The sequence below is a fragment of the Drosophila ananassae genome, chromosome 3R (genome assembly GCF_017639315.1).
Source record: "Drosophila ananassae strain 14024-0371.13 chromosome 3R, ASM1763931v2, whole genome shotgun sequence".
In the NCBI taxonomy this organism is placed as follows: domain Eukaryota; kingdom Metazoa; phylum Arthropoda; class Insecta; order Diptera; family Drosophilidae; genus Drosophila; species Drosophila ananassae.
In genome coordinates, this window is record NC_057930.1 from 11,626,225 (window position 1) to 11,645,702 (window position 19,478).

The 19,478-nt window shown below is 35.2% G+C and overlaps 1 protein-coding gene and 1 long non-coding RNA gene across 8 annotated transcripts in view; both read right to left on the minus strand.

Moving 5' to 3' along the window:
• Positions 1-18,138, minus strand: part of LOC6503404 (protein split ends) — a 63,972-nt gene extending 45,834 nt beyond the window's left edge. For 2 of the 7 annotated variants that reach the window (XM_044716346.1, XM_032455498.2), the window contains exons 1-3: positions 17,079-18,137; positions 16,588-16,602; positions 13,133-13,656 (exon numbers count right to left, since the gene is read on the minus strand). In XM_044716346.1, the coding sequence (XP_044572281.1) occupies positions 13,133-13,368 (236 nt within the window). In that variant the 5' untranslated portion in view covers positions 13,369-13,656; positions 16,588-16,602; positions 17,079-18,137. Of the gene's footprint in view, positions 1-13,132; positions 13,829-16,587; positions 16,603-17,078 lie in introns of those variants that run through there. The other 5 variants (XM_032455501.2, XM_044716347.1, XM_044716345.1 and 2 more) reach the window with 4 other exon arrangements.
• On the minus strand, positions 1,722-7,432 carry LOC116656086. Its single transcript, XR_006507461.1, has 2 exons — positions 7,314-7,432; positions 1,722-7,252 (listed from the first exon to the last, which is right to left on the minus strand). It is a non-coding gene; the product is annotated as an uncharacterized LOC116656086 (long non-coding RNA).
• Positions 18,139-19,478: the final 1,340 nt, after the last annotated feature.

Here is a 19,478-nt window from a genome sequence, read left to right on the forward strand (position 1 = left end):
GAGAGAGAAAAATTATTGAAAAATTCATGTGGCCCATTGCATGAAAAACTGGCGTACGTGTGAGCCAGATACAGATACAAAATCTGTTTCTCATATTTACCAATTGTAATAATTCATTTATTTTATTTTTGGCAGAATTACGAAATCAAACGTACCTGCAAGAAAAAAAAGAGAAAAGAAATAGGGATTAGTTTTAAAGCTTATTATAATATTTATAGCTTATATAATATTATTATTATTACAAAAATATTGTCAAAAAATGTATATTCTTATCTAGTTTAGTTATTAGTTTAAAATACAAACAAAATATGTACTCTGGAGAAGATAAATCTCAAAACCCCAGCAACCCCCTTAGTTCCAAAGCCTCTAAATGGCTAGGCATTGTCTCTGTGGGTCTACAAGTCTGTATATATTTCATATATTATGCAAAGAAACGAGTAGAAATACTAAATAAAGACGAGTTAAAGGCAAGCCTTTCAAGCGAAGGCAAACCACAAGAAAGCAGCAGACGATGGCAGAAAAAAAAGGGCAAGGTTGGTAACATTTTCAATACAAAAAAGTATTAAATTACACAAGAGGATCTCAGAGACAGGCTCTCTTTCATGGCAGGATGAACTAATAAACCACCATCAGTCAGAGGGATATAGGGATATACTCTTAATACATATATATACGTCAAGTATACGACATGGTGGCCACAGACAGAGACAGAGTCAGAGACAGAGTCAGAGACAAGAGAGGAAAACAATTAAGCGACCTCATTTGCAGCAAAACTAAAACAACCACACAACGACATTTAGAGGCAGTTGCAGCCACTTTGACTGACAGCTGCACTTAAAGAGCACAAGAAAAACGAGGAAAAACACAGAAATGCTTGAATACTGAGACTGAGACGAAGACTCTGTATAACTGAAGGCAGAAGCATGAAAAAAAAAACCCCCCCAAAGATATAAAAATGCATCAGCAGAAGCAGAAGAAAACGTTGACAGTTCACGAACTCAAGACTCAGACGACGAACGACCGACGAGCTGAGCTGAGCTCATTCTTCAGAGCTTTAACTTTGAGATACAGATACAAAGATACTTGTACGCCAGCTGCAGAGCAGCAAACAGCAAGCAGCAAACAGCAACAGCAAATAGCAATAATAATAATGGAAACTAGTTGCAACTAGTGCAACATCCAAACGAGTTTCACTAAAAAATGAGGCAAAAAAAAAAAATAAAGAAATAAGAGACTGAAGTGGGTGTTCTTCAATGCTTGAGACTGTGTGGGTGAATTCTCAACTTTTTATATTTTTTTTGCTATTTTTTTAGCAAAAAAAAAAAAAGGAGAAACCCAAACCGGAGCTTGGACGAGTGTGAGAATTCTGCCGACTTTAAGATCTTTGGCCTAGGCCATACTACAGCTGCGCGTACTTGTATCTGAATATCTGATGGATACACTTCTGCCGCCCGCATCTACAGACTGATGGATGTGTGGCAGCTTTATGGTCTCTGCTGATTACGCCGAGCGATTAAGTGCCACTCGGATTAAAAAGGAAAAATATATCAAAGTGGGAGGGAGGGAGAAGAAACCCCCATTATAATAAATCCGTGATGGCATTTTCCTCTACAAATATTCCACAGAAAAATGAAAATAAATTAAGAAAAATAATGATGAATAAATATTCATTGGTTATAGGGCTTATATTAAGTGGATAATTTGTTTTTTTTTTTTATTTGTTTTAATTGTCGGTGGGGGGACTTTGTTCTCTGTATAGAGTATTGCATCAACATTTCATTTCATAATACCACTTGTCTTAATTACCACCCATTATTTCCATATATTATTTTTTTATCCAATACTTTATAGTCTATAGCCCATTTAAAATCCTATTTTGGTTGGGAATGAAACTTTCGTCACGTCTTTAGTGATTTGACAAACAAATATGGACTTCATTCGATGGATAATAATTGCAACGCGTTTTGAACATAACTTTGAGATCAGAACTGAACTCAACTCGACTGACTGACAAGTGCCTGTCAGATTATACAATTTGTCGGACATTAATCAGAAAAATGTCTGGCAATTTAAAAGCGATTCCGCCAGATATGTTTATTCACAAATAAATACAAATATATTTTGTCTCGGTGGGGAGGTAGAGTTATAGTTCCAAAGAGCTAGAGCTTGGACTGTGGGTTGGTTTCTGTTCGAATGTGGTGTCTAGACGGCCATAAAAAAAATATATACAAATATGAGAATTTTATTTAAATGTGCAGGGGCACAAAAATATGCAAAAAAAAAAAAAATAAGGGGGGGTCTTATGGCTGAAGCTAAAAGCGAAGAGAAGACGACAATTTCCGGGTGTCTAAATCGGTCGTTCTCAGTCCCGTCACACTCGCTTGAAGTTGAGTGAAATGACGTGTAACGGTTTAGCCAGAAGCTATATATTTTCTATTTTTTTTTGGTAGGGTAGATCGGTGACTATATAGCCCTATACCATATGGTCTCTAGCAGTCAAGGTATATTAGTTACATGATTGATTGTAATGTGATATTAGTAATTTTTCTTTAAAATTTAAGGGATATGTCTGTCTGACTCTCTTTTCGGGAGGCAATTAACCGAGAAATCAAATGTGAAATTTAATGCTGCAACATGCTGCATAACTTAACATAAATCAAATGGTGGTGAAGACCCTACAAAAGGGTTGCAAGCAGGCTGCCACAACACAACAAACCGTTTCATTCATTGAATACAGTTCTGGAGCTCTAAAAAAAAAAAACAAAAAAAAAAAAGGAGGGAAAAGTATTTTATGCTTGTGTTTTGCATATTTGCATTCAAGTATGTATAATGCACAGCTGCCTGGTGTTCCCATTTCCCGCTTCCCGGCACAAAACCCAAACCCAATCCCGGTCCCTTCTCCTTTCCGCGCGGATTTCCGCTTCTGTAGAATAGCATATTTTGAATGTCAAAGTTATTTGTTGTAGGGCTGTGCTATGCCCTGCATAACAATCAGAAAAAAAGGGTTCTATGACTCTGCATCCTGGGCGGGAAAAGCAAGAAGAACAGGTTTAGTTTTTATTTTTTTTTCGCACAACAAAGCCACCAGACTCGCTGGGTTGTAAGCCAAAGCTCAAGGTCCAAAGACCGCTAAACAGTGGAGGCTTTGTCTTTGTCATCCTGACTGCAGGAAGCTACCAACACCACACCATTCAGAAACAACAAATTCATATTCATACTCTGGTCTCTGGTCTCTGGTCTCTGGTCTCTAGTCTCTCACTCCAAAAACCAGACCAGTGCTAGTAGCTGGACAATTTCTGCTATTATCTTTACAAGTACCATAGCCTGGCTCTTTCTTTGTTCTAGCCAGACAACAGATATGGTAGATATATGTATATAATGCATATATATAGTCGCATTTAGAGGGAAAGAGTGGATGGCCTATGACTGAGCGAGCATGAAAGCGAAAGGCCGAATGAGACACATGTGCTTGTCTGCGAAACTGCAACTGAACTTTGGACTGGAAATTATAAAAAAAAAAAAAAATAATAAAAAAGAAGGGGAAGCGACAAATAAATTATAAACCAGGCAGGCAGAACAGTTCAGTCTGTTCAGCAACCAGAACATATATGAGATATAGGCTAAAAAAAACAGAAATCTGCTAAAACCCCCAAAATATTAAACAAAAGGGTTTATAGAACCTCTATATTAGCTCTAAATAAATTACTTACTAGATAGTAGAGCCAGAAAGAAAATATTTATAAGAAAACTAGTCCAACTAGGCCTGAAATCACCTAAACAAGTGCAAAATATTTTGGCATTTTTTCAGGTCGCGTGACGTGTTTTTCTTGCCTGCCTGATGGAGTTATCTATTTTGCGAGTCAGGCCAAAGGGTCTGGGTCTCTGGCACTGGTCTGGTGAAGGAAGAGAGCAATGACCTCAGTATTTTATTTGTCTGAAGACTAGAAGACTGAAAAATGCAATGAAAGGCGGCCCTCTCATTGGCCAAACTAGAGACCGAGCCAAGTCAGTCATGCGGGTCGTAACGCCCTCTCAGAAACTAATCAAAAACAATTAGCAGGAAAGCGCTAGAAATGGATTTAAAAGATACACTGAAACTATATACCTTACAGATACTTTATGGATTTTAATATACATAGTTCTATGACTAATAAGTCAGAAAAAGTATATCTATTTTTTATTTATTTAATTATTTCTGAGAATTTTATTATGATTATTATTATAGCCTCTGGCAGGGCCCTGCTCTTCTGTCTATAAATAATTAGTCAACAGATTTATATCGTGGCGGATGTTGGAGTGGGGAAGAGCCATTGTCATGTGGGTGGAAAAAAAAAACGATAAAAAATTGTATTTGTGATGGAGGGTGGTGGTGGGCCTGGAAAAAAAATCAAAGTAATTTACGGAATAATTACTGAAATTATTGTCAATTATTGCAATTGCAATTGTGGGCTGTATATCCCACCACCACCAGCCACCCCCTACCTACCTAGCCCCATTCGAATTTCGGTTTTAATTTATCATCCAAACCATTGTCGCACGGGGCGTATGCGTGATGTTATTGCTATGGCTTTAGTGCTCTTCTTGTTGTTTTTGTCGTTAATTCAATTCTCTTTTTATGTATTTTTTTTAATATATACGGTGGAGAGTATATAACGATTATAAAGCATATATATCATATATCCTATATCCCATTCACGTAATAATTTCATGTATTTATTTTTTTCTTGTTTTTCTTTTTTTTCACTTGTCAGCTGTTTTAAATGGGCGGTGTGACGGAAAAAGGGGTGTGGCAGAATGTTTTCATGTTTAATAAATTTTTAATTATTATTTTTAATTGCTTCGCTAATTGGAAAACAAACAAAAACGAGAATTCCAAATGCAATGAAACATGCAAATTGCGTGAAAAGTACAATTTTTTTTGTGGAAAATAACAACAAAGGGGCCTGGGCATATGACGCCCAACAACAAATATATAAAATGGGAAATGAAAGCACGCCCATCAAATATGTAATATCTGGAATTGGAAATGCCAATAGGGAGTCTGTAATATTTTTTTATTATTTTTGTTTTGTTTTTTGTGGGGTTTACGTTTATCTTATGTAATGGAAATGGGAGATACATTGAGAAAATGTGATTTTTTTTTACGATTTATGATATAATACTTTTGTTTTAAGGCATATACTATAGGAAAACAGTGAGATTTTTAGGATACATGCATGATTTTGATAAAACGGAGAAAAAAAAAATATATTTTTCAATATTTTTTATAAATAATTTTTTTTTTAAATACTTTATAATATTTTTTAATTATTTATATTAAAAAAAACCGCAGATACTGTAAAAAAAAGTGCGTTTTTCAGAATTTTGTTTAATTATAAAAAAAACATTTAGAAAAAAGTGCGCTTTTCAGTATTTTTGATTCATAAAATTTTTATTTCTAGCCGTACTTTATAAAGAAACTTGAAAATACTATGGAAAAAAAGGAATTTTTTAGGATTTCTGATTTATAATATGTACTTTTGTTATTTCCATAAATACCTTATCAAGAAACTAATAATCCCCCCATTATTTATTCACAAAAGACATCTATCTAATATAGTAAGCTATCCGTTAGATACTTTTCTGATAAATCAAATTTTTTTGAATAAATAATAACCTTAGATCACCCCCTGAAAAAAAATCCCCTAGATTTATTTTTAATGCCTTTATAATTATTTTCAATTATTTATTCAATTTGAAATGTATTTTTAGCTTTCCAGCCTGGGAGTTTAGTCTCTGAATGAGAAAAACTTTTTGCCAATTTATTTTTAATGTCCATTAAATCCCCCCAAAAAAATAAATAAATAAAGAAGAAAAAGAAATCTCCTTTAAACTGAAGCTCGTTTAGTTAATTCCGCAACTTAAGCCGCAACTTCCACGAGTGCTCTTAACTTGACAAATAACAAATTACCCTCCGCTTTGATCTTGGCTCGTTTTCTTTATATTTCTTTGCTAGGGGAGAGAGTAGTAGTGGAGAGTGGAGAGTAGAAATAAAAATCTCTTTTGTTCCCATCGAAGGATGCTGCTGCTGCCGGGCAAAGTCTATTTATTTATTTATCAGATAGGAGGGGGTGGGGGTGGGTGGTAGCTAGGACTTCCTGCACACGCGATGTTCTTTCTCTTTCCCACAAACACTCTAACCCCTCCAAAGAAATCCAATTGATTAACGAATATATATATATATATATATTTTGTATTTTTTATTTTTTTTTTTTTTTTGCTGACCAGGCATGGACTTTGAAAAATATACATGTGTTTGTCTCCACGACTGCAGGCAGGGTGGCAGGGCGGCAGGAAGGCAGGGAGGGGTGTGCGAGTGTGAGCGTGAGTGTGCATGACTCATTTGCAATTAAACGACAAAGAGGAAGCGAGAGGGGCGGCCAAAAAAAGAGAGTTGGAGCGAGTGAGCCAGCAGATTCAAGTGCCGCAAAAATGCCAGCATAAAAATAAAGCAGTCGCTGAAAAAGAAAAAGAAGAAGAAAAAAGAGAGGAAGACGGCATGAAGAAGAAGAAAACCTACAAAAGCAGCGACCACAAAGGCAACGCAAAAAAAAGCTTACTTCGACGTCGACAGCGACGTCGACTGAGGCAGCGACAGCGACAGCGACTGATGTTTACACAACGTGCGGTATATTTGCAAGATACTCGTCCGCCAACAACAACAAATACCCGGTCGCTGCCGCTGCCGCTGCCTTTTCTGTTTTTTTTTTCCGACTCTAATTGAAAACAAGCAAACGGCAACTTGCACGAGTGTGTGTGTGAGGCAGAAAAAAAAAACAAGAAAAACAAGCACAACGAGCGTCTACAGCTGGCTCTGGGGTATTATTGTATCTGTTAGATGCGAAATTGCAAACCCACCAAAGGCAGCGCGACGTTGCCAAACTTCACATTAGCAGCAGCAGCGGCAGCACATTTTTTTTTTGCGCTCTGTCGCTTTGTAGCCGCGTAGCTATAGTTTTGTTTCCCCCTCTCTCTCTCTCTCTCTCTGGCACTCTCCCCTACCACTATAGTGTATCTGTGTGAATGCTGTGTATCTGTATCTTTGCAGTGTAGCGTAGCTCGTGTATCTTGTAGCTTGTTCTTGCCTTTTGTGTCTCCCTGCCGTTGAAGCCATACATACGATGAAAATTGCTGCAACAATGTCGCTTAATTTTCAGTTGCCAGTATTATTATGTATGCACCTGATCGTGCCTTTATGATAGCAGAGGGGACTCTGGAAAAAAAAAAAACAAAAATATACAAAATAAAGCAAGAAAACCGGTTAACAACGTCACCAGTCCAGCCGGGTATGGTATGGAGTGGCCTGGCCTGGTCTGGACCCATCATCATCATCTTCATCGCCATCGTTGCGATCATTAAACATAATCCCAAGTCCAGGTCCAGGTTCCAACTGGTTATCAATAAACACAAAAAAAAAAACAGGTAACAGAACACCACCAACTGAAGCCTAAAAGCGTTCCAATCCAAACCGAACTCGACCCATCATCATCCTTCTCCGCTTTCTATCCGTATCGTATGTGGTTATATAGTCGCTCCTACAGATGCGGTCTGGATTCTGTGGCTATATTTTAGGATCAATATCATGTTTTTGCTATAATTTATAGAAATAAAAGTAGCAGAACGTTGGGTAAGGGTTTCAAGCTCAAAAAAACTATCAAAGATATGAAAAATTGGCACTTTTTCTATAAAAAGGTAATTTTTTTAATCTTTACAAATTTTTAGACAGATTTTAAACTTATTTTTGTATTCTTTCACCTTTTTACTATCCAGGAAATAATTTAAAAAAAAAATCATAGGCACAAAGCTTCAGTATGAAACTCAAAGTTATGAAAAAAGGCATTCTTTTTTTCAAAAAAGTGACAATTTTCCATATTTACAAATTTCTAGACAAATTTTAAACCTTTTTTAGTATTCTTTAGCCTTTTTACTATCCAGAAAATCATTTTTTAAAAAAATCATACGCACAAAGCTTCAGTTATGAAAAAAAGACACCTTTTCTATAAAAAAAAAGTGGCAATTTTCCATCTTTAAAAATTTCTAGACAAATTTTAAACCTTTCTTAGTACTCTTTAGCCTTTTTACTATCCAGGAAATCATTTAAAAAAAAAATCATAGGCACAATTTCAGTTCTGGCTCTAAATTACAAGATTACCCACTTGTTTCTATGCATGGGGCTATCTCCCTCTCTCTCTTGACCGCTTCTGTGTGTAGGGTATTATGGCCATAATTTTCTGAGCCCGTTCGTCAGTCAGCTCTTTTGGAATAATAATCGATTTCTTGGTGCGCCTTCTTTTGTGTCGGCTGGGCCTGTGCCTGGGCCAGTGCCTCCTCCTCTGCCAGTGAGACTCACTCACAAACACAATCGCCTCTTGATGATAATCTTTTGTGTGTGTCTGTCGGTCTGTCCGGTTCTTTAGCACCTTTTGTCAACGTGTATATGAGAAGTGCGGCAACGTTGCTATCAGAGCCAGGCAGAAAAGAGATAGACGTTAGAAGAGCACCCTACCAACCTCTCCAAAGTCCGGACTTTGGAGATTCATCTTCTCTTACATCTCTCCACCACCACCACCACCTCAGTTCAGCTCAGCTCATGTGTGAAATTATTTGGGAATTTTCTAATTTCCCATACAAAAGCTGAGTTATCGCATCGCTGACAGGCGTCGCCAGCCTGCCCTGCCTCCTCGTTCGTCACGTTCTCCCTTATGATATCTTTATCCTCCTATTGCATGCCATTTTCTGCAACTTTGTTATTGTTTCTTATTTTTTGTTTTGTTGGTATTACGACACTGGCCGAAAAAAAAAAAATCAGAAAAAAACACAATGAAATGTGCACTGGCAGGCATAAAAAGTGTAAAACAATAGCATTGGAACAGCGGAATATGTTCGTCGAATATGAAAATAATTGCACAACTTGCATGAACCGCTACGAGCTACATACGAGCTACCAGCTACCAGCTACTACCAGCCCATTCAATAGCTCGGCGTGGCGTTCCTGAACGTACCACACGATATGGTTATATGGTCAGGAAATAGGGCCAGGCCAACTGACAGTGCCAATAGTTTTTGGAAAGCGCCTATAGAGCAGTCTAAGAGACATATTTAAATAAGAAAAAAATTTAAACACGAGTTCCTACTTTATATACATTTTTCTAGATTTTTTTTAGGTTAAATGCCAGAATTCTTAACGCATGAATAGCAATAAGAGTATATCTTGTAGATATTTTATAAAAATATTTATATATTTCTGTTAATATAACCCTTAAACATAAATCATATTAAAAGAATTACAACTTTTATTTCTAAATCTCACAAAGAAACCTTTTATAAAAATGAATTTCTTAACAATTTATTTTAAATAATAGATACTAAAATTCCCAACTAGTTTTAGAACAAAAGGTATGAAGAAAATGACCAAATCCAAATATTCCTTTATTTAAATAATGAATTTCAAGTTCTAGACCTACATGTTTCTATACTTTTGTAGCTAAATCTCACCAATAAACCTTTTAAAAAATGTATTTCTAAAGAAATTACTTAAAATTCTAGTTCTGGAACAAAAATTATGAAGCATAAGCCTCAAAAACTTTAATTTTCATTTAAATAAATAATGAATTTATAGTTCTATTTGTATTTTAATAAATTTCTACCTAAATCTCACACAGAAACCTGATATAAAAATGTATTTCTAAGAAAATTAATTTATATTCTAACTCTAGAACTAAAATTATGAATAAAAAACATCAAAAACCTCAGCCTTAACCTCAAAAACCAATTTTTTTCAATTAATAATGAATCTCTAGTTTCTAAATCTCACAAAGAAACTTTTCATAATAGTTAATATAATTCCCAATTAGTTCTAGAACAAAAGGCATACGGAAATAACCTCAAAACCCAAAAGTTCCTTTAAATAAATAATGAATTTCTAGTTCTGGATCTATTTAAATATTCGAATTTTTTTTTTAGCTAAATCTCACAAGGAAACCTTTTAAAAATATTACCCCCATGAGTCAAAAAACCACCATAGCCATCTGTTGTATTACCATAAAAATGAAAAAATAGGCAATATAATAAATAAAAAACAATTTCTAGATAAAATTCAAAGTCAGTTAAATGAGACATCCCATCCAACCCGCCAACCACCACCACCCACCCGGATCTAAAACGAAAATAAACAAAATAATAACAAAATATGAGTGTGGTTATGGTTTCTGTTTCTGTTTTTTATTTTTTTTTTAGGGGTTTCTGTTCCTGGTGTAAGAAAGCAGTCGCCGGAATGGATGGAACGGATGAGTAATACGAGAGACCTCCCCTTTGGCGCAACAGACCCCCCTGGAGATAGAACCGGGTCTCGAAAATAAAAAACAAAACACGCCACAAGGCATGACTAAACATTTAAATAATTATCAAGTACGAAAGTACAATGGTATGGTAATTATAGGGAATAGAAAAAAATTGAGTGGCTTTCGGTGTAAGCCACGTTTATTAAACGCTAGGATATTAATGACAAAATTGGTTTAAAAAAAAAATATAAAATATATAGCGACCTCTCTTCTATCTAATCTAGTTTTTTTTTTGTTGCGGCACAAAAGGGGGGGCCTTCAATGCCAAAAAAGAATAAACAACAGAGAGACAGAAAAACTAAAACAAAAACTACATTAACAAGAGCAACAAATATAGAAATGTAACATGACATTGAAACGAGTCAAAAGCACTAAAAAAAATATATATATGAGTGGAGGGGGTATAATGGCTAGAAAATCTGATATAGATCACTTTTAATGTTGTTTTTGTCTCTGTGACTTGTCTGCCATATCGTGTTAAAAAGCTAAACACGAAATTTAATTTAATAAAGTGATCCGATAGGGGGTTTGTTTTAGGGGGTGGTGTTATGGGTTCTCTAGGCCCAGAGAGGCCCCCTTAAATGTGGGCCATATTTTTGTTCTAAAATTATTTTCAAATCGACAGATCAAGGTCTCTAAAAGACAATTTTAATCATAAGGTTAAATATTTTATTAAAAAAGATATTAGATATTAAATTGTATTTAAATTCATTGTTTTTTATTATTATTACTCAGCTAAAAAAATAGCTCATAGACCGCACAGACCTCATAGAGAGTGCAAAGTACTTAAAAATCTATAAAAAAAAATGCGTAATTCAAGCCTGCCTTTTGCTTGAGATACGATTGTATCTATGAGTTGTTTGTCGGGTTTTTAGGGGGTCTCTCAGCTGACTTCTTTGGCTTCTAATGCCGATAACCGAGTAGGGGGTTCATTGTCAATGTCAGAAGACAACGTCTGGTTTTGAACCAAGTAGTAATTACCGCAAAAAAAAACAAAAAAATAATAAAAACTACTACTATTACTATTACTGCTGTTGTTTGACATTGATGCGGGTTTAATGCACCACAAAAAACATGTGTTGGTCTAGTCTCTCCACAGAAGACGGCTTCTTTAAACAAACAACCCAAAAAAAAAAAATAAATAAATAAATAAACCTAATGAAGCAATTAAAACATTTGACTTTTGCACTGAAACCAAAAATAGAGAAAAGGAAGGGGGTCAGCGGCAGAGAAAAAAAAAATAAAAGAAAAACAAGAGAGAGAGAGAGGGATTCTTACTATTTAGGCCCAAAAAAAGATACAAAAAGGCAGGCAAAGGCCCAAAAAAAGATACAAAAATTAGATGAAAAATATTACGTAATAAAGAAGAAAGAAAGAGGTATTCGAGAGGGGGTATCTGTAGAAGAGTATCTGTATCTTCTAAGCATCAGCATCATCAACAGCACCATTGCCACATGTTGTTTCTCTCTGTATCTGTATCTGTATCTGTATTTTTTCCCTTGATTCTTATTGCCTGTTGTTTGTACACGTAGACAGTTGGCTAACACACACATGGACACACTACACCCTACACATAGATACACCTCAGGTAAGATACTTAGATACAAAGATACACGACAAGTCAAGGTAAAAGAGTTACGCATTCTTTTTCGGGCATGGCCAGCCATTAGCTTTTCTATCTTACAGATTAGAAGAAAAAATACAAAATAAAAGGCTTGGAAATGCATCTGTAAGATACCTTTTTTTCTTCTTCTTCTTTGTAGTATCCCCCACTTGATGATAAGAACAACGGCCTCGGCCGCCAGTCGTGTGGGCAGAAGCAGCAAGTAGCTCTTGAAAGTGTGGCCTACGCTGGCTTGTATCTAACAGATACAATTTACATACTGCTCACCGCCCCCCTCCTGTCACCTCTTGGAGGTTGCTTTTTTCTGGTTTTTTAGCTTTTGAAATAGGCTATCGTGACTGAGGCATTTAGGCACCCACACTCTTACACACACACACGCATCTGGAAGATAGATTTTATCTGAGAGATACCTTTGGCAGAGACTGCTGGTCTGGGTCTGTGAGTTCTTCAAGAGTATTATTTTTTTTTCTGATTTTTTTTAAGGGTTTAACCATTATCAAAAAGGGTTTATTATACAAAAAACGGGGCGTTTTTATGGCAAAAAAAAGTTTTTAATTAAAATAAGGGGGTTTTCAATAAAAATAAGGGGGTTCTTAAAAGGGGGCCCTCAATTTAAAAATAGGGGGTTTATAGTGAAAAAAAGGGGTTTTAATAAAAGGAGGTTTTTAATATAAAAAGGGGTTAATAATACAAAAAATGTATTTTGAAAATAAAATTTGTATCTTTTTATGCTTTTATGGATTATGTTTTATTATTTTGTTGTATTTTCTGCCTTTTTATGTCTTATATTTTATTATTTATTTATAATATTAGAATGTTTACAACATTTTATACTTTATTTTATAGAACAGAGGTTCAAAAATTAGAGACTTTGAAAACCTTAAAATTTTAGAAACTAAAGAACAACTAGTTTATAACACTAGTTCTATAATATATGTAATATTATTTCGTACAAAATCTTACCTTAAATATTAAAACATTTAAATAAGTAAATGTTATGGTATATAGTTTAGTTTAGAAAATAATGGTATATAATATTATATGGCTTAATTTAGTGATGTATTTTACATTTTAAGCTTCTCTTAGAGCTAGAACCCCCCTTTTGCATAGACTCTCCTCGCATTCTCACCTTTTCAATATCTGATTATTATTATTATTGTTGTTTATAATGTTGTTATTGTTATTAGTGCTGCTGTTGATCTGATACTGTTGCAGATGTTGTTGTTGTTGCAGTTGCTGATGCTGCTGCAGATGCAGATGCTGCTGATGCTGCTGCTGCTGATGTTGAAGATGGTTTTGATGAGAGGGCACTGAAGTTTCGGTTAATTTTCCAAAACAAATGTTGCGGCTAGTGTCGCGTACCATTTTTCGAGAACGGAACACTCACAGCAGAATCTTCTTCTTCTTCTAATTGGGTGGAGCATTGCTTTGTTGCATGCCACACAGACCGTAGAGGGGGAGGGGCGGCATTATTTTAAATGGGCGCCCTCCTTCCCATTAAACATTATACACTCTTTATTTTTTATATTTTTCTCTCTTAATTTTGTTTTTAGTTTGTTTTAAGATTTATTAATTATTTTTTTGTAATAATTTTTTTTTTTTAAATCAATTATTTGATGGCTTTTGCTTCTTCTTCACTCGCACATGGTAGCACTAAATAGGGAATTTTTGGATAGAAAATGGGTATTACGATTAGACTTTGAAGCTTTTTCTTCTTCTTCTTTGGGGGCTTCTTGGCTTTTTAACACTTTTTAAAATTTTTTTTTTAATTTCTTCTCACTCGCACATACACTTTTTTTTTATTTTTTTTTTTTTAGTAATGTGGCTGTAAAGATACAGATACATTTTATAGATGGGGTATTTAGGGGGTTGTGGGGGTGTAGGAGATAATTTCAATTTATTTTAATATACATGGAGGGGTGGTGGGGGGTTTCTCTTTTTTTTTTTCTTGATTTTTGCACTTGATTTCTTTAGATTTCTTTTGGGAGGACTGGACTGGACTCACTTATGCCAATTTGCCTTAATTTAGCAACTAAAAATAGTCTTTTTTCATTCTTTATTTTTCATTTAATTCAACTAGAGCAATTTAAATTTATTGAAATTTCAATGGGGCTTCTTCACCCCCTCCTCATGTACTATAAGGACTATATAAAGATAAACTTCTTGCAGAGAGGGCCATTTCCTCTACAACAACAACAATAACAATACAAATGCGGGAAGGTGGAAAATGTGAGCAGAGACGTAGCAGCGCCGACAGCAGAAGCAGCAGCAGCACGTTATTATAAAAAAACCCCCTTCTATAGCCCATCCCCTCTCCCCGGCCTTGAGAGTACAGCAGCATGTTAAAATTCCATGCATTAAAGAACCAAAAACCCGAAAGCAGCATGGAACTATACTACAGAGCATGTGAAATGTGGCAACAACGCTGCGGTATTGCCATCTCTTTTTCGCTTATAGCTCACCCCGGTTTTTGGCCAAAGTGAAAATCGGCAACAACGCTTTGTTTGCTTATAATTGACGTTTGCACTGCCGCCGCTCTGCTGACTGTCTGACGTGGTTGTTAGAGCGAGACAGCCAGCCGTTGTTGCTGCTTCAGCGCACACACAGTACATAAGGGGTGTCTATATATATATATATATACGAGAGTGTGTTTGTATGCTATGTACCCCCCTTCAAGTATATAAAGAATTTATAGCTAGTACTTTTTTTATTGTTTTTTTTTTTGTTCTGTTTTTGTTTCTCTCCCCCCCTCTCGTACATGGAAAACGAGTATCTCTCGGGTTGTGTATTTTTAAAATGGTTATGTAGTTATGTAGTCATGTAGCGCTGCTTTGCACGTTCTTCCATAAATCGTGTAGTTTTGTAGCGTTTGCCGTCCCAGGCATAATGGGGGGGTGCAGAGGGGGAGGGGGAGAGGTTAATCGCCCCAACCTACGCCCCTGCTTCTACGTATTTTCTTTTGGGGCGCAGCAGGAAATCACCAATCTCTCTCTCTCTCTCTCTCTCTGTCAGTGCTATGGCCTGCGACACAATGGTGTGATGTATGTCTGTCCTGCTCTAACCCCCAATGATCGCGTGAAAGTTTCTCAGCTGCAGAGCCCGGCAGGCAGAGCAGTTAGCTGCGCTGCTGCTCCCCTAAAAACTTGGGGCCGTAGCTCTGCGCGATTTCAGTCGCTTTGTAGAACTGGTGGGGAACTCGCAGAAAATCGCTAGGAAATGGAGAAAAAACACAAAAAGACACCCAAAAGAATAGAAAAAACAATGAATATCTTAGAAATCATTACCCTGATTCTGTTTTGCTGCCAAAAAAGATACAAAGATACTTTTTGAAAACTGGCTTTGTGCGTCGATCGCCATTGTGGTTTGTTTTTTCGCAAAAACAAATTAAAAAGTTTTTGAATTTAGTTTTTCTTAGTTTTTACTTTGTTTTGTTTTCATTTTTGGGGGAAAAACCCCATTAAAGTTATTATTATAGGCGATATTAACTAGAATTCATGAATAATTCCTGAAAACCAGTTTTTTTTTTCAGTTTGTATGTATTTGTAGCCTAGCTACGTGACCACACACAAATATATAAGAAGAAGAAGAAGCAGCTACGACCGCATTTGCCAAAGAGAGATGGGGAACATGAAGCTCCAAGGGGGGGAATAAAGAGAGATGGATGCCACCACATGCCGCGCCAACTTTGTAGTTTTTCTCTCTCCCCATCACACACACACATATATACTCTCTCTATATACTCTATATGCGCACGCAAAGCAAACGGGTTACTGCATCTCGCTATCTTGCTCGCACGACAGCTGAATCGATTTTTCAAGCGACACGACAATTTCTCTCCACCACTCTTCGCTAATCGGTCATCTCGCTCCAACCACCATTACAGCGGCTAATGTTCTTTCTTTCGCTCTAGTTGGCTGGCATTATTTTGCGTTGTTCGTTTTTGTAGTTTGGAGCCCCACACTCACACACACATGTATATATATATATATATATATTTATATATAGTCGCCATGTTACTTTTTCGTACGTTGGGGGAGCTGTCAGCCTGGATTTTTTTCGCTACAAATTTCCAACGCTGCAGCACGTCGCCCGTTTCACAAGCTGTAGTCTGCTTGTGTGTGTGTGCATGTTTGTGCCTGTATGTATGTATGTGCTTTGAATTTCTGATGAAATTCTTTGCTTTCGAGTAATTGCTGCTGCTGCCCCACCGCTGTCGTCCGTCCTCAGTCGACGGCGACGTTCGCTGTCTCAGTCGCTGCCACTGCCTCTGCTAGCGTCGCTGCTCTCAGCTCATTTTTGTGCCATTTTTCTTTGTGCCTCCCAAATGGTGGAGATCGAAGAAGAATTCTTCCCCCGTAGCTAGAGTCTTCTAAATTTTTAACTAATTTTTAGTTGTTAAATTTTTGGCAAATTATTATTCATTTTTTTTGTATCATTTGTTTGATTTTTTTTTAAATTAAAATTTTCACTTTCCACACTTTCAAGACACTAATTTTTTAAAAATTCACTTATTTTTTTTTTGTTGTTTTTATGATTTATCCATTTTTTTTAGTTGATATTTCAGCGATTTTCTTCCTTTCTTACCATTTGCGTTGATGACTGCAAAGAAATAAGGGAAAAATAATTAATTTTATTTTTTAATAATACTTTTTTTTATAGCAATTGTTACTAAGAAGCAATAATTTCTGAATCTTCTAGGAATTGAAATCCCATATATGGTATTATATGGGGGGGATCTCTGATTCTGTTACTTTTTTTTATGAAAGTGGGAATTCAAGGAAGCCCAACTGGAAGTAATCGTGTTGAAACATGATCGGAATAGCTATTTGCATTTGCTTTTTTTTAGATAAATAATTTAAGAGAAAAAAAAATATATTACTAAGAAAAATACGATTTAAAATGTTTAGAGAATCTAAAATAAATCGAAATAAAAAAACTAAAAAAATTTCTTTTTTTCTGGAAGACCCTTGGAAGACCCCTGGAAGTTTCCTTGATTTTTTTCTCTCTCACTCCCTCTTAAGCAGAGGGAACTCTACAAAGGAAAAACTCTACAACCTGCTTGGAGAATTACTTACACCATTGGAGTGGATTTCCTTGGCCGATCATCGGGGATCCTTTTATTTTTTGCAGCTTTTTTTTGTTGTATTTGTTGTAAGTTATAAACCCGTTTTGGACTGTATTCGAAATTTGCGCATTTTACTGGAGACTGGATGTAGCCTTTTAGCTTTTGGTAGTTGCTAATTTTTTATTTTATTTTTTTTTTTCGAAAACCTCCAAAAAAGGCAGCAACGCGCCCGTTTAAGTTCTGGCTCTTTTTTGGTTTTTTAAATATTTTTTTTGGTGTTCGCTTTCTAACCGACCGAACCGACAAAATACAATATACCCGATACCGAGTCCAAATTTAACCGATTACTTTTTCGATTTAAGATTTCTTTTTATTTTGTTTGTATTTTTATTTGAATTTAATTTGGGAGCTGGTGGGGGGGACCTTGAGATGATTTTGGTTTTGAATTTGAATTTTTGTTGCTGCGGTTTCCCTGCGAATTTCATTCGACAGAAAAGGCATCACACAAAAATTAATTGAAAAACAATAAAAAAATTTAATTTTTATTATTTATTTGTTGGCTTTGCTGCTTTGCTCGATTTCCATTTGCTTTTGCGATTGCCTTTGTTTTTGTTTGTAAATTTTTTTATTTTTTTTATTGTATTTGATTTGTATTACTTTTGTTGGCGTTGTTGTTGTTGTTGTTATTGCGGTGTTGGTGTAATTAATGCATTTTCACACAAACTCACAAAAACTCGCGCACAGATACACAGATACACCAACGCTCTCACACACACACACGCTTAGATGGAGGAGGGGGAGACGGGAGGGGCCACTTGCCGTATTTATATTTATTTTTTTTAGATAAGAATTTTTATTTTGCTGTGTGTTTTGGCGGCGTTTTATTTAATTGCCCGCCGCTACTGTTTTACTTTCTGTTGTTTTTTTTTTTTGTTTTTTTTGCTCGCCTGGACGCGCGCGGTCCGTTGCGACTTCACTCCGTTTGGCTTTTTTTTTCAGTGTGACCATGGTGCCAAGGAACAAATTGGCCACTGTCCGCCGTTGCCTTTAGGGTTGTCGCCAACGCTCTATTCGACATGGTCACTGGAACGACGTATAGTCACACTGCAGAGCTAAGCGGTTCGAAATACAGCCCGGTTTACCCGGTTCGAAGCGGGCAAAATCATCGAGTTTGAATTTAAATAAATAAATATTGAATGAAAAAAAATAGAAAAAAATTCATATCGTATGTTAGTCATAGTTTTTTTAGCAGTTGACTAAATTAATCATTGACAAATAAAATTTTTTTTAAATTTTTGTTAATAAATAAATTTATTAGTTTATTTATAATATTTATTTGTTTATTTTAAAACAATGATATATTTTAAAGTAAGGGAGTTTTTGTCTCATCTGGAACGCGATGATATGGAGGATATAGAAGTCCATAGGATCTCAAAAAATAAATAAAAATAAATAAATACAAAAACAAGTAAAATATAATTAAGCATTAAGATAAAAACAGGATTATTATTTTTCAGTTTTTAAGTTAAAATAAGAAAATAAGTAAAAATACGAGAAGGCTTGTCTGGTGGAAACAAGACAATTTCCTTTTAAAATTTTTCAAATTAAAATAAGGAAATAAGTAAAAATAAAAGAAGTATTGCTTCATGAGCCGATGGATCAGGAGGAATAAGAAGTCCAAAGAGTATAAATAAAAGAAAAAATTTAAAAAAATATATATATAAATAGAAGAAGACTATATTGAAATATTAACTAATAAAACTAAAAGCTCCGGTTGAGGCCAAACTTCAAATACTGAATGGAAAAACCCACTGTTTCAATAATTGTATAAAATTTTAAAATTTTTTAAATTAAAATAAGTAAAAATAAAAGAAGCATTGCTTCGTGAGCCGATGGATCAGGAGGAATAAGAAGTCCAAAGGATATGAATACAAATAAAAAATAAAAAAAATATATGTAAATGGAAGAATATATTGATTTATTAACCAATAAAACTAAAAGCTCCGACAGAGACCAAAGCCAGGATAGAAAACACACTATTCACAAAAACGAAAATTGTAATTTAGAAAACCCACTGTTTCAATAATTGTCTAAAATGTTAAAATTTTTCAAATTAAAATAAGGAAATAAGTAAAAATAAAAGAAGTATTGCTTCATGAACCGATGGATCAGGAGGAATACGAAGTCCAAGGGATATGAATACAAATAAAAAATAAAAAAAATATATGTAAATGGAAGAATATATTGATTTATTAACCAATAAAACTAAAAGCTCCGACAGAGACCAAAGCCAGGATAGAAAACACACTATTCACAAAAACGAAAATTGCAATTTAGAAAACCCACTGTTTCAATAATTGTATAAAATTTTAAAATTTTTCAAATTAAAATAGGGAAATAAGTAAAAATA